This window comes from Falco cherrug, chromosome 2 (assembly GCF_023634085.1).
Source record: "Falco cherrug isolate bFalChe1 chromosome 2, bFalChe1.pri, whole genome shotgun sequence".
Taxonomy (NCBI): Eukaryota; Metazoa; Chordata; class Aves; order Falconiformes; family Falconidae; genus Falco; species Falco cherrug.
In genome coordinates this window covers 86,924,498-86,937,338 of record NC_073698.1, presented here as the reverse complement: position 1 = coordinate 86,937,338, position 12,841 = coordinate 86,924,498, and the positions used below count along the sequence as shown (strand labels likewise).

The window sequence follows — 12,841 nt, the reverse complement described above, 5'->3', positions numbered from 1 at the left end:
CATATGTAAGAAAAACAGTGGCATAGCATGAATAATTTTTTCTCTAAGTAAGAATGTGCAAACCATTTTAACAGACAATACCCTGAGACTTTAAAACAATTTGAATACTGCATTATTTATTATTTTTCCTTTTGAGAAATGAGATTCTCATCTTTACTCAAAGACTTTCAGCAGAGCAACGCTGTTCTCAAGTATGTCCTGTAGTTATGACCATTACTGTAACAACAGAAAATGGCATTACCGTATCAGCATTTTGCCAGCTGTCATAATTTCCCCATTTATTTCTTGACCTCTCTATGTGTTAACTTGGTTGCTGGGTTAATACTGTCCTACTGAAGAAACACAAACCCGCTATGTAATCTCCCTCTATCTCATTCCTGATCCAGCCAGTGTTATTTCAGCATATTGTCAAAGTCATTAGGAGCTTTTCTGCTCTTAAGGATCATGGTTTCACAAATATACTGAAGAAAAATAATGGAAAGAATGAACCATGGAAGACAGTGCTTCTTTTTCTCTTGTCTTTTTTTTTTCTATTGTTTTTGTTTGGTTTTTTTTTCTGTGGATATACCAATCCAATAGATAATATTGACATAAAAAGTGTGCAGGGGAAGGAATGAGCACCTAATAATTAATTTTGCCACTTGCAAATGTTAATGAGCATAGTATGCATGGTTTCTCAGAAGGAAGAGTGGACTCTTCAAGATTAGCACCATTGCATGACTTTCATTTATGCTCTCTGCACCCACCCTACATTTGGCAGACTTTTCTGAATAATGCTACCAGAGTACAAAAAGGTGTTAAATGAGGGAAGGAGTGGCTTAGTAAATAACTGGAGTCAGCATTGACTGAATATAATGTTACTTATGACACAGAGTGGAGTATTCAATCAGGTCTCTTTTACAAGCGATTGATATTCTCGATAGCCTGTGCATAATGTTGTCAAGAGAGTTAGAATGATGTTAACATTTCATTACTCTTGCCATTGATTTTTTTCTGCTTTCTTCACAACAAAAGTCAAAACATGACCTCTCATTCTACTGAATTAGTTCCAAAGCACTTGGCATTATTGACCTCCTAATGAAAATTAATTATGGCTCTTTTGATTCAGTCTTTCAAGTAGGCACACCAGGCACATTTAAGAAACAGGCACATTTATTTTTCCTATTGAAATGAAATAACACACTGTTAAGCAATGAAATGTACATTAACGCAACATTAAATCTGCAAATTTAAGCACACAATTCAAGAGATTTAAACTGCGTTATCAGGAGCTGATGCTGCAAAGATTTAAGCTTGGCAATAATTTCAGATCTGGAAAGCCAATGAGTTCTACAAGTAAAACTAACATACACTAAGAACATTTCAGCCCCAGGTTCTAAATTTATAGTAAAAATCTGGGAAGACTGAAACATTTTTGCTATGCAACAGAGACAGTTGCACATGAGCTTTGGTATTTCCATGCTTTTCTCTTCCCTTTTAAAGCTAGAAAAGAATTCAAATTCTTTTCAGCGGCTTTTTTCTTTTGAGCTCACAAGCTGTCACCCCACAGTTGAGAGGATTTCCTTCATACAGAGCCTTACACAAATGTTTATACACAAACTGACTTTAGTCTATGGTTGTGAATCCCATATCCCTTGCATCTATTTAAATACGGATTATCTTCACCAGGTGAAACAGGAAAGGTGAATGGATTCATATCTGGAGATTGGTGAAAGCTTGCCATTTTATCTAAACAATTTCCTATTCCTGGAAAGTTCTTCCAGAAATTATTTTGGGGGAATTATCTAGGAAATCTGCAAGAATAGTGAATAAACTATCTTACTTTCTTCCTCTCTTTCCTCAGACAACAAAGACTACGATGCATATCTATCTTATACCAAAGTGGATCCTGACCAGTGGAATCAAGAAACTGGAGAAGAAGAAAGATTCGCTCTTGAGATCCTACCAGATATGCTTGAAAAGCATTATGGATACAAGTTATTCATACCAGACCGAGATTTGATTCCCACAGGAAGTAAGTCATGTCTTTATTCTTGTGTGTCTCCTAAATAGCAAATGCAGTGATTACAGTGATTGCTTTAGTATCATTTCTATACCTGCTCCTTCAGAACATCATCTTTCCTCCCTTGTCTTAGAGAACGGTAAAGATAAGCCACCAAACACACTTAATGTGTGTTTCCCAGACAAGAAGATTGGGTTTTAGTAATTGTGTTATATTGATTGAAGGTGAGATGGTGCAGAAAGGGCATGCATAAGCAAAGGAAATCAATAAGACTCACATTTTTTAACATATTTTTTGAGAGCTTCCATATCTAGAAATAAATACAAAGATCTTTGTTTTCTGTTCCTTAGAGTTTGCCTGGAAAGGTATCCATGATTCAAAGTATTTATCACAGAAATTCAGACAGGAAGGAAAAAGTGTTTGGACTAAGGGAAAGGTTGAGCAGTAACATCTACAGCAGAGCAAAGTAGTGAGATCTGCTAGTGTCCACTGCAGATAAATGTGTAGTGGAGGTACTGGATCATTTTCAGAGAGTGAAAATTAGAATTGATTCCAGCTGGTACAAGTAGATCTTTTTCATGTTTCTTTCACACATTCCAAACTTTGTACAGTAATTTTCTGTAAATTGTAGTATTCTTCGTAAATTCAGTGTAATCTATAGCCAGCTACTAAGATAATATCTTTTACTAAAGGTAAGAAATTATGCTTGATATAGACAAAACACAACATCAAACAATCACATGGATTTTTTTTTCAATCTACAGAAAACTAAACGTTAATTTTCAGGAGACAACACTGTTTTTAAGAATGTGTGTGGTAGGGACATGAAAGGAAAAGAAGATTCTAAGCCTACAGAACACCTTAGAGTATCATTTGGGTTTGAGACTGAGCCCCTGAAGCACATAGTTGCTGTTACTTTGCCTGCTTGGTTGACTGCCTTTTTAAAGAGAAAAAATTATGGTGAACACACTTGTTCTACTAAGGATATAGGTACTGATACAAAACCACAGCTCATGAACAAACACAATCCATAGTGCATTTGTGAATAGATGGTTTCAGCATCACAGAACAGTTGAGGTTGGAAGGAACCTCTGGAGGTCATCTTGTACAACCCCCTTGCTCAAGCAGGGACACCTAGAGTGGGTTGTCCAGGACCATGTCCTGCCAAGCCAACTGGGCACATTTGCAAGTGATGTTTTTGCATATTTCAGTGAACCATTCCAGGAGAAGGGATTTGTCTCTTGTTTCTCCCCAGTCTAAAGGAGCAGAATGTTTTCTTAGATTGGTTTTTGAGCGGTTGTCTTATTTTGTAGCCTACATTGAAGATGTGGCAAGATGTGTAGACCAAAGCAAGCGACTGATCATCGTCATGACTCCAAATTACGTGGTAAGAAGAGGCTGGAGCATCTTTGAACTGGAAACGAGGCTTCGAAACATGTTAGTCACGGGCGAAATCAAAGTGATATTGATTGAATGCAGTGAACTACGAGGAGTTATGAACTACCAGGAGGTTGAGGCCCTAAAACACACCATCAAGCTCCTCACTGTCATTAAATGGCATGGACCAAAATGCAACAAGTTGAATTCTAAGTTCTGGAAACGTTTACAGTACGAAATGCCTTTTAAGAGGATTGAACCCATCACACACGAGCAGGTTTTAGATGTCAGTGAGCAGGGGCCCTTTGGGGAACTGCAGACAGTCTCTGCAATTTCCATGGCTGCTGCCACCTCCACTGCTCTTGCCACTGCCCATCCAGACCTGCGCTCCACCTTTCATAACACATACCATTCACAGTTGCGCCAGAAACACTATTATCGAAGCTATGAATACGATGTACCTCCTACCGGCACCCTGCCACTTACCTCAATAGGTAACCAGCACACCTACTGTAACATCCCTATGACACTTATAAATGGGCAGCGGCCGCAGACAAAAACTAACAGGGAGCAGAATCCAGAAGAGGCTCACACAAACAGTGCGATACTGCCCCTCTTGCCACGGGAGACCAGTATATCAAGTGTCATTTGGTGACCGAAATGCAAGGGGACATGAACCCCCTTGAGTAGAAGCTGAGTCTGCAGTCCAGTGCCTGGAACTACATCCTCGACTGCTGCTGTTAAACATGCATTACAATCGATAACATACGAGGAAAAACAGGGTCTTGTACATATGTTTTTTGCAATTTCTTTGTAGCATCAGTCTTCCTGTTTTACCCATGTCTCTTCCCATTCGCATTTTCAACTTTGTTTTATATGTCATTGGAATTTGTATATTTACATTTTTTAAAATGAAGAGACTGCTGTATAGATAGGAAACATTTTTGCTTCATTAGTATAGTTTTAGACTTTTTGTTTGTTTGTTTTTAACCTCTCTTGGGAATGCTTGGACAAAGCTATGTTGATATCAGAAGCACCATCCATTTTGTTGGCCTGCCTAGCCTGATTCCTGAAGGCCATGCCTGCTGCAGTTCACCTCTTTTGGAGAATATTTGTTCTTAGAAGGACACCATCCCTCACTGAGAACTCCAGTTTCATTTCTACTCCCATAATGTGCACTGCTCCTTCCCTGCCTTTACAATGACCCCCGTTTGGGGTAACACTACAGTCTGATCGTCTAACATGTAACTTGGTAGATACCTGTCAAACAACACAATATACCCAATCTGTATCGGTTGCTTCACAGTAGTCACTACAGAGTGTGTAGAAACTAGAGATGGTTTGGTTTTTGCTTTCTTGGGTTTGGGATTTTTTTTTTTTTTAATTATCAATTTAAAGATGAGTTGATTGTATGTCTTTTATAAATATAAAAGCAAACCGTATTTTTAACACTTCCTGGAAAAGTATTAATGTGGTTGTGGATTTTATTTTTAAGCATTTCACTTTTTCCCTTCCCCCGTTTCAAAATCTTGCAAATAAGATCATTTACAATTGTCAGGCAAGTAAGACAAGTGAGGCAATAGACAATGAAGTGCAGTGTCCAGCTGATATTTACAGTGATGACTTCCAAACCAAAGGGGAATAAAAAGACAATATTGTAGATGGTTTGTCACTTTGTATTATAGAAAGTGTTCTTTTCTAAAAGAGTAAGAGCAAAACATTATTTTGCTGTGGATTACAGAGTCCCCTTGTATTTTAATGTTCCAAAAACTGTATGTGCTTTAAAATGATATATTCAGGATTAAGAAATCTTCTTTCATTTGTTTTTAGCTTGTAATGATAAGTAAAACTTCATTAATTTCAACATTATTTCGATAAGAACTCAGGCAGAAAAAAATGACATGAATACCAACAAATATAATTGTTTTCAGAATAAACTTTATTTATACAAAATTAATATTTAAATCAGACCTGGAAGTATTAAAAACAATTTATTCACTTTAATGAATAAATAAATTAGTTTTATTTTTTATGTATGATTCTATCTCTGAGAAGTTGCAAATAATGCATGTACCATGGCTGCCAGGGAATTAAAAAAAACCCCACTATGTTTACATCTGGACATCTTTAAGACAAATGAAATAAGCATCTTACTCATATTTATGTTTTAAATAATGGAAAAGTATTTTCTGGTTTTAGAAAGAGAGAGGAGCGGTGTTGTAGCTCTACAACATACTCAGGCCAAGCTCTCTGCTAGTCTCTGCTAGCAGAAGCAGAGGAGCTGGGGCAGTTACTGGATGCAGAGCACTGTCATGTAGTCATGGGTTTGATTTACCCTGGCAGAAATGTAAGTGGTATGCTGGCAAACAGACCTTACAATCTATTTATGTAATTAATTAGCTTTAGGTATTTTTATGGTAGCTGAATGATATTGGCCAATGTAATGGATGTGTGGGATTCGTTCATCCTGATTGTCACAATAAGAAAAGTACAATTTATATTATTTTGGTCTTCTTAATGAGAAGTGATGGGTAGAGAGTGGGTAAACTGCAGTTTGGGGGATCATTGTGGGAGTAATCCCTAACTGACAGCTTGGGAGGAAATGGCTATGCTCCTGTTGTGGAAGTCAAGCAATCTCAGTATCTGCAGAAAAAGCTAATAGAGATTTGGGATGTGCATTGATTTTTATTTGCTTAAAAATGTTTATTTCTCTGACAAGTTGCTCAAGTCCTTTTCTACAATCTGTTCTTTACTACGGTGTCTCCCTCTGGACATGTGCCAAACTTCTACAAAAATGGAAATGAAGCTTCCAGGCCACACAAAAATTTAAGAGAGCTTTGCACGTTTGGTTATTTTCATAGTGTAAGAAACTTAATATTTATTTGTTCTTACAGACACTTGTCAGGCACGGATGGCATTTTCCTTCATTCATCTGGATGCCAAATACCCCAATATCCTCTAACAGTAATGCAATATTATTTCCCCCTTTCCTTCCCTTTTACATGCCCTGAAGTAAAGACTGAGATGTGGAATAAATGTAGAATGTAACTCTCTGACCACAGTTGCGTTTAGACGATTGGTAGGTGTTTCCTTAGCCACTTGCAGAGTATTTTTCTGTTGTTCTGTTTTTAGTGTAGATTTAAGCACTTTGAATAGCATGATTCAGGGATTGATGGATACTATTTGATATTCACACTACTTAAAAGAAGTTTTTCTTATACTGTTTTGTCATAGTATTACACAAATGAAAAACAAACAAACAAACAAAAAAAAAAACCAAACCACAAAAGAAAATCTGAAATAAATGGAGAAGCTGTCTATGGCTTTAGAGACATTCCTCCTTAGTATTCCTCCTCTATGAACAGCTCTGTGTGGGGAACATTGAAGGAAACTGTTGTGTGTTCACGTGTTCTATGTTCTGTTGGAACGCAAAATAAAATGAAAAAGAAAAAAAAAAAAACAACAAAAAAACACCACACCCAACCAAACCTGTCATTGCCCTAGTGCTTAGGCTCCGTCCTTTTTTGGTGCAGGTGTTCCAGTTTTTGATAATGCAGCCTGAAGTGTGCATGCAATAGCCACATATAAGGTTTAGCCATAAGCATGTAGCACTTTATTTTAAAAACTCCACAGTGTGATGATCGGAAAAACTTACTTTGCCTGGTCAGTAACTTCGGGTCTGTATGTGGATTCTATGCACATGAATTACCCAAGTGTGGTGCTTTGTCTTTATATGGCTCTCTCTAATCAGGGTAGTCCTTGATATAAAACTAAAGGACACTGTTGCACAACCTGTGGAAATTCAGTATATAGGTTCTCTGGACAGCACATATAGCTGGACAGAAATGGGGAACTGTACAGTATGCGGTTAATGATTCTAAAGGCAAAGTGCATTGCTGGGTCTGATTCTGTTCTCAGTTGCAGCAGGATGATTTGGGACTAAATCTAATAAAGCTGAATGAGTGTAAGATTGATTTGTGCAGGAGAAGAAAATTGGAAAAACAAACAGAAAAGGAATTCATATTTGCTGTCTGAGACAAGCTGAAATCTTGGCCATAAGGAAAGCAGCAGCAAAATGTCTTCTGAATTTTAGTAGGAAGCCAGTTCTCACCTGACAGCCAGCGTCAAACACTGTCAATATGATCTGGTTCAGAGCTAAATACTATTTGGCTTAGATGCAAACTAAGAATTTTCTATTACTGCACAGCTGTGAAAACCACGTGTATGTTACGTAACAGGTGATAATCAGCTTCAAAATAATTGGAAAGCTTGTTATACCCACCTGATTAAAATTCACAAAGTTTTACTTGGATATTGTGCATTAATGACACATTTAAATTATACATAACACAGTGAGATTTGGGGAAAACTGACTGGGTAAACAGACTTCCTTCATTCTTAAATTGAAAAAAAATAAAGAAGAAAATGTCAAGCTAGCAAGCCTAAGAAGAATTTAATTAAAATCCAAAGAAGAAAAAGAAAAAATAAATCACAGCAGTAAAGTAAGCTCAAAATTAGGATAAAGGCCAATGGAGAAGAAAGGTCAAAATACCCACCTGGTTTTTAACTGTATTGTAGCTATTTTTGTCATGCAAAGCTCTGTACTCTAAATGACCTGCATCAAGGAACTGGCTTTTTGGGGGCCTGTCCAGATAGATCATCAAGACAAACAGGTCCCTGTATGTCTAGTACACTTCTGAATGATTTTGTACTTGTTGATAGTTAGTACAGAGAGGTTTTGGTGTGTCGTCTATTGTGATACAGAGGATGGCAGAAATCTATCAGCGCTAAAAAAGCTTTCTATAGCAGGCTGAATTTATTATCTGGAGTAACTATATTCCTTTAATAGCCACCCCTTATCTGATTCCCTCTTACTAGAACACATTTTTAAACCCATTTCTTAGCTGAGCAAAATTTTAATGTGACTGGCATCAGAAAAAATGTAAGCAATTTCATAATAATGAATTTCCTTGTCTAATGAATGTTGCAAGTTTCCTTGCATTTTTTTCAGTGTAATCACAACTCTTCACCTACTAAATAGCCTGCTGAGTGGAAGTTGAACACCATTGTGTCTTTCCTCTGAGACTCACGGAATTGTGCATGGATAGTGAGCTGTCATTTGTGATGTAATTTTGCTGGGCTATTTCCCGTTAACTCTGGCTTTATCCTCTAAGAGCATGTGTTGGCAGCATTGCACTTCTCCATCTGGCCTTGGGTTGATGTTCCAGAACTCCGAGTTGTTGCCCCAGGAACGTTTCAGCTATTAAGAGTTTTCCTATGCTTTTTGTTTGTTTAAATTCTGTTTAAGACAAAGTTTGACCTTTGCTTTGCACTAGTATGCTCTGTGGGTAGGAGGTCTAGAGTTCACGGAGTTGTAAAGTAGTCAGAGCAGAAATTACAAAGGCAGGCCTGATACTTTATTTGGAAAAGGTATCCATTCTGAAGCTGCTCATATTATTAAAAAATGAGTACATTGAAACTGAGGGTTGTTGAAGGAAAGTATTCTGTTTGTTATTACAATGAGTCTCATTCCAAAAGCTTATCAGCATTCTTACATTAAATAGCCAATGTCATAGCTCATGTAATTTCAGAAACATTCAATAGCCAATTGAAATATTTTTTTGGTTTGGTGGATTAAGAGTAACATGATTCTCTAGGATAGGGATAATCTTGATCCAATACTGAGTTTAGAGAAAGTGCAAACATCTCTTTGCTGGTTACTAGAATTAGGAAAACAACTTGAAGCAAAATTTGAGAGCTTAGAATTTGATGGAGATATTCTTGATATTTTTTAGAAAGACATCTCTCTTAATCATCGAGGCACAGCAGAAAGAACACACAAATTACTCAAAAAAATAAAATGGATGTACTTTTCAACATTGTATTTTCTGATTAGCAAATATTTGTTCTTTCTTCCCCCCTCAAAAATACAAAATAATTCAGAAAAAAATAATACCTACAGAGCCCATACTCAAACACATTTGGTGGCAAGCCGCAGTGAGGGGTTGCACCACATTCCTGCAACTGAGAAGCTCTACAGGGGGTCAAAATATTTTCACCCATCCATCTGCCATTAAGCTGCAGGGTCTGCACACACTTTCAAAAAACAAAAGCAAACAAAGAAAAGCAAAATAACAATGCAGTTACTAAACCCTTTTCAAACCTGTTTTTAAGGGCTTCTTTTTTTTTCTGGGAAGGTTGTTTTCTCCTACTGTTTTGTAGGAAATTATGTGAAAGATTGTTTTACATTTTCCCTTCATTTTTCACATGACAGGTAAATCACAGGGAGATTTTATTTATTTTTTTTAGAATGTCTAATTCTACATTGTGAGTCTAAAACACAAGTGGCAATGAATTTACAGACTTAGAAGAAATTGTTTGCCAGAGCTAATATTCTCTGGTGAACAGTTCAGTGTAGCCCTAATTAAGTTCTTAGGGACATTTCAGTAGAAAAATTAAACAATTAGTATTACACATGTATCTTCATCCTCACATTAGAACATTTGCCTTCTTAAAACCCAGGCAACCTCAAATAGAACAATTATGTGAATACAAAGCAGAGAGGAAAACAGGGACACAACTGACTCTCCACCTTTCTTAGAAAAATAGTTCAGTGATACCAGGCTCCTTCTTTAAGATCACTAACCTATGTCTACCTCAGCAAAACACATGAATCCACAAAATGTGCATATATCTGGGGAACAAATGTTGCAATAAGCACTCTCAGATCTTAGTTACATCACAAAAAGCACTTTATACATTTTTATGCCTGTACATAGGTATTTTAACTTATAAACATTTAAACTTAGAACAGTACAACAAAATAAGATAAGTATCACTCTCATAAAAATTCAAGGAACTCCCCAAAACCTAGGTTTGTTTGCAGGATGACATTTTCCATGTGTTGCAAGATGACAAACTTGTATCCATGCCATTGCGAAGTGGCACTGTGACACAGATGCGTAGCCAGAGGTGATGGGTGGGAGAAGTACAGCGAAGATGTTTCCTGGCCATGTCACGAGCAGGTAGGTGGTACATGACTAGCACTCATCTAGTCCTGTTGCCACGGGAGATTACAGACACCTTTTGCCTGTAGGACACTAGATAATACCCGAGCTCACCAGGTACTTCCTTGACCTGCTGGATGCTCCTGTAGCCTATATAACCTTGGTAGAGGTAGGAAATGTCTTTCCTAGATGACAGATCTACTTGAATCATAGCAATATCTCCAGAGTTCCTATCATTGTAAATAATAATTAGTGTCAGTATGGTTCATCTGCTATTTTCTCCACTTACCTTTTCACAATTCTAAACAAAAGACATTGTGAATAGGTCTCAGTGGCATATAACAAACAGCATCCCTGTACTTTTGTTTTTACTGTTAGATATTTGAAGAGTGAGAAGCAGCAGCAAAACCACTATCTGCTTGAAATGACAGTTGCCAAGTTGTTCTTTAGGGAATATTGAAGAAAAATTCCCTGTTCAGTCCTCTTTGGCACCTTACCTGCCATGTTTCTTTCAAAATGTTGTCAAAGAACAATCTAGAGCATAAGGGGTTGGAGACAGACTGAACTGCACATTCATATGATTTTCAAGGATATTTTCATCCCTTGTAGCTCCTGGTATTGTGGTTTGGTTTGGTTTGGTTTGGTTTGGTTTGGTTTGGTTTGGTTTGGTTTGGTGTGGTTTGGTGTGGTTTGGTGTGGTTTGGTTTGGTTTGGTTTGGTTTAGTTTTCATAAGAAACATGAAGACTGAGATACAATTGCACTACATTAGTTTAGTTAGCATAGTCACGTTAGAAAGGAGTTGAGCTCCAGATAAGTGAAGTAAAGGAGCCATAAACTGGGCTGAAAGTTTCTTACCCATACACATTGCAGCTGTTCAAAGAGCTGCTGGATTTCTTTAGCTCCCATTTCAGTCAGTTCTCCACTTCATAGGCACCCCAACAAAGAGGTTTCGAAAGGGAAAATGGTGCTTTTAGGTGCCATAATACATGGAATCTCAGACACAGCGAATCTGATGCCACGTGCTCACTGAGAGATGAGGTTTCTGTGAGAAACGTGAAGCTTCCTTCTCATTTTGGCCTGATTGCCATCTATTGGCTTGCTAAGGTTCTCCTAAGACTCAAAAAATTAAATAAAATCATGTACTTCAAAGTCAAGGTGAATCAGTGGAAATGTCTAATATCGATTGCTTCGAACAGCTGACTACAAGGCAGGTATCTGCCCCTGTTTGTGTACCGTTTCCTGTCCTTCTGCCCTAGATAGTCACCAGCTCATTTTACACACCCTGTAAAAATATGGTCTAGGGTTTTTTATTATTATATTAGTCAGCAAATTCAGAAATAGTTTAATATAACATCTGGATTTCATGGTAAAGGTTTGCAGATTTGTTAATCTTTTTTATTTTATACTTGCTCAGCATCTGATAAAGTTAAAGTAGGCAGCTGCTCAGTGCTGGGCAGAGGTGAGGCAGCCAGCACAGTTGGTGAGTTGAGGATGCTTGAAGACTAAATACTCATCTTAACGCTTACAGTAGAATGGAATTAAATTATCTTCCCAACATTAAATCTAAATATCCACTGTTGTCACTCACAGTGGTTTTGAGTCCCATACAAATTTTGCAAGAAAAGCACACTATTGTCTGTGCAGTTACTAGTGTTGTGAGACTATTCATAATATATAAACCTAAGCATATGCACCATTTCATCAGTAAATACTTTTATTACCATATTGTACATAACTGCACTTTTTTCAGAAGACAAGAAACCAAAATGTCCAAAAAGACCTTTATAAGAAAGAATACGAGCCTAGTTACAATAGTGGAAGAAAAATTTCACCACCTTCCCTTTTGTAAAAAAGCTGCAGATGTAATACAACTGAAGAAGCAAAAGTATGTAGAGAGTTGTTTGATTCTAATGTCAAATGTAGCATCTTTTTACGAGCCGCAATTTGTCTAGGGGATTTAGTTTCTTTAATTTTATTCTGTTACTTTACTCAGCTCAGGAGGAGCTGCCTGTCCATAAGCAGAGTGCACAGCACAACTCAAGCAGTAACAGTCCCTTCTTGGGAGCGCACTTTTCAAACTTCATAGCTGGATAAGCATCTCAATAAAGCACTTTGTTAATAAAGCTCCCAGCTAGCCTCCTGTAATCCTGGGAACAACCAAATTGAGATGCTCTGTAGCTCCTACTGAGTACGTGCACACACATTGAAGATATAAATGTATACTTACCAACTTTAAAACATTTTGCATTGATGGAATGAAACAAGTGCCATGCTTTTTTTCATTTCCTTAATGGTTGGTAGAAGTAAAAAAAAAGATTCTGCTCAAGTCAGCAGAATTAACATTGTGTATAACTGGTGCAAAAAAGAGCAGAATCAGGCCCAGAATTTGTGAACATGGGTTTCTGGTTATTCTACAACATAACTGAAGATTCAGCACCATTGCCTTTTCCAAAT

The 12,841-nt window shown here is 37.3% G+C and overlaps 1 protein-coding gene across 1 annotated transcript in view; it reads left to right on the top strand.

Moving 5' to 3' along the window:
• IL1RAPL1 (interleukin 1 receptor accessory protein like 1) overlaps nucleotides 1-11,037 on the top strand; it is a 766,332-nt gene extending 755,295 nt beyond the window's left edge. The window contains exons 10-11 of the mRNA XM_055702973.1: nucleotides 1,844-2,014; nucleotides 3,316-11,037. Coding sequence (XP_055558948.1) covers nucleotides 1,844-2,014; nucleotides 3,316-4,034 — 890 coding nt within the window. The 3' untranslated portion in view covers nucleotides 4,035-11,037. The remainder of the gene's footprint in view (nucleotides 1-1,843; nucleotides 2,015-3,315) is intronic.
• The last annotated feature ends 1,804 nt before the right edge of the window (nucleotides 11,038-12,841 follow it).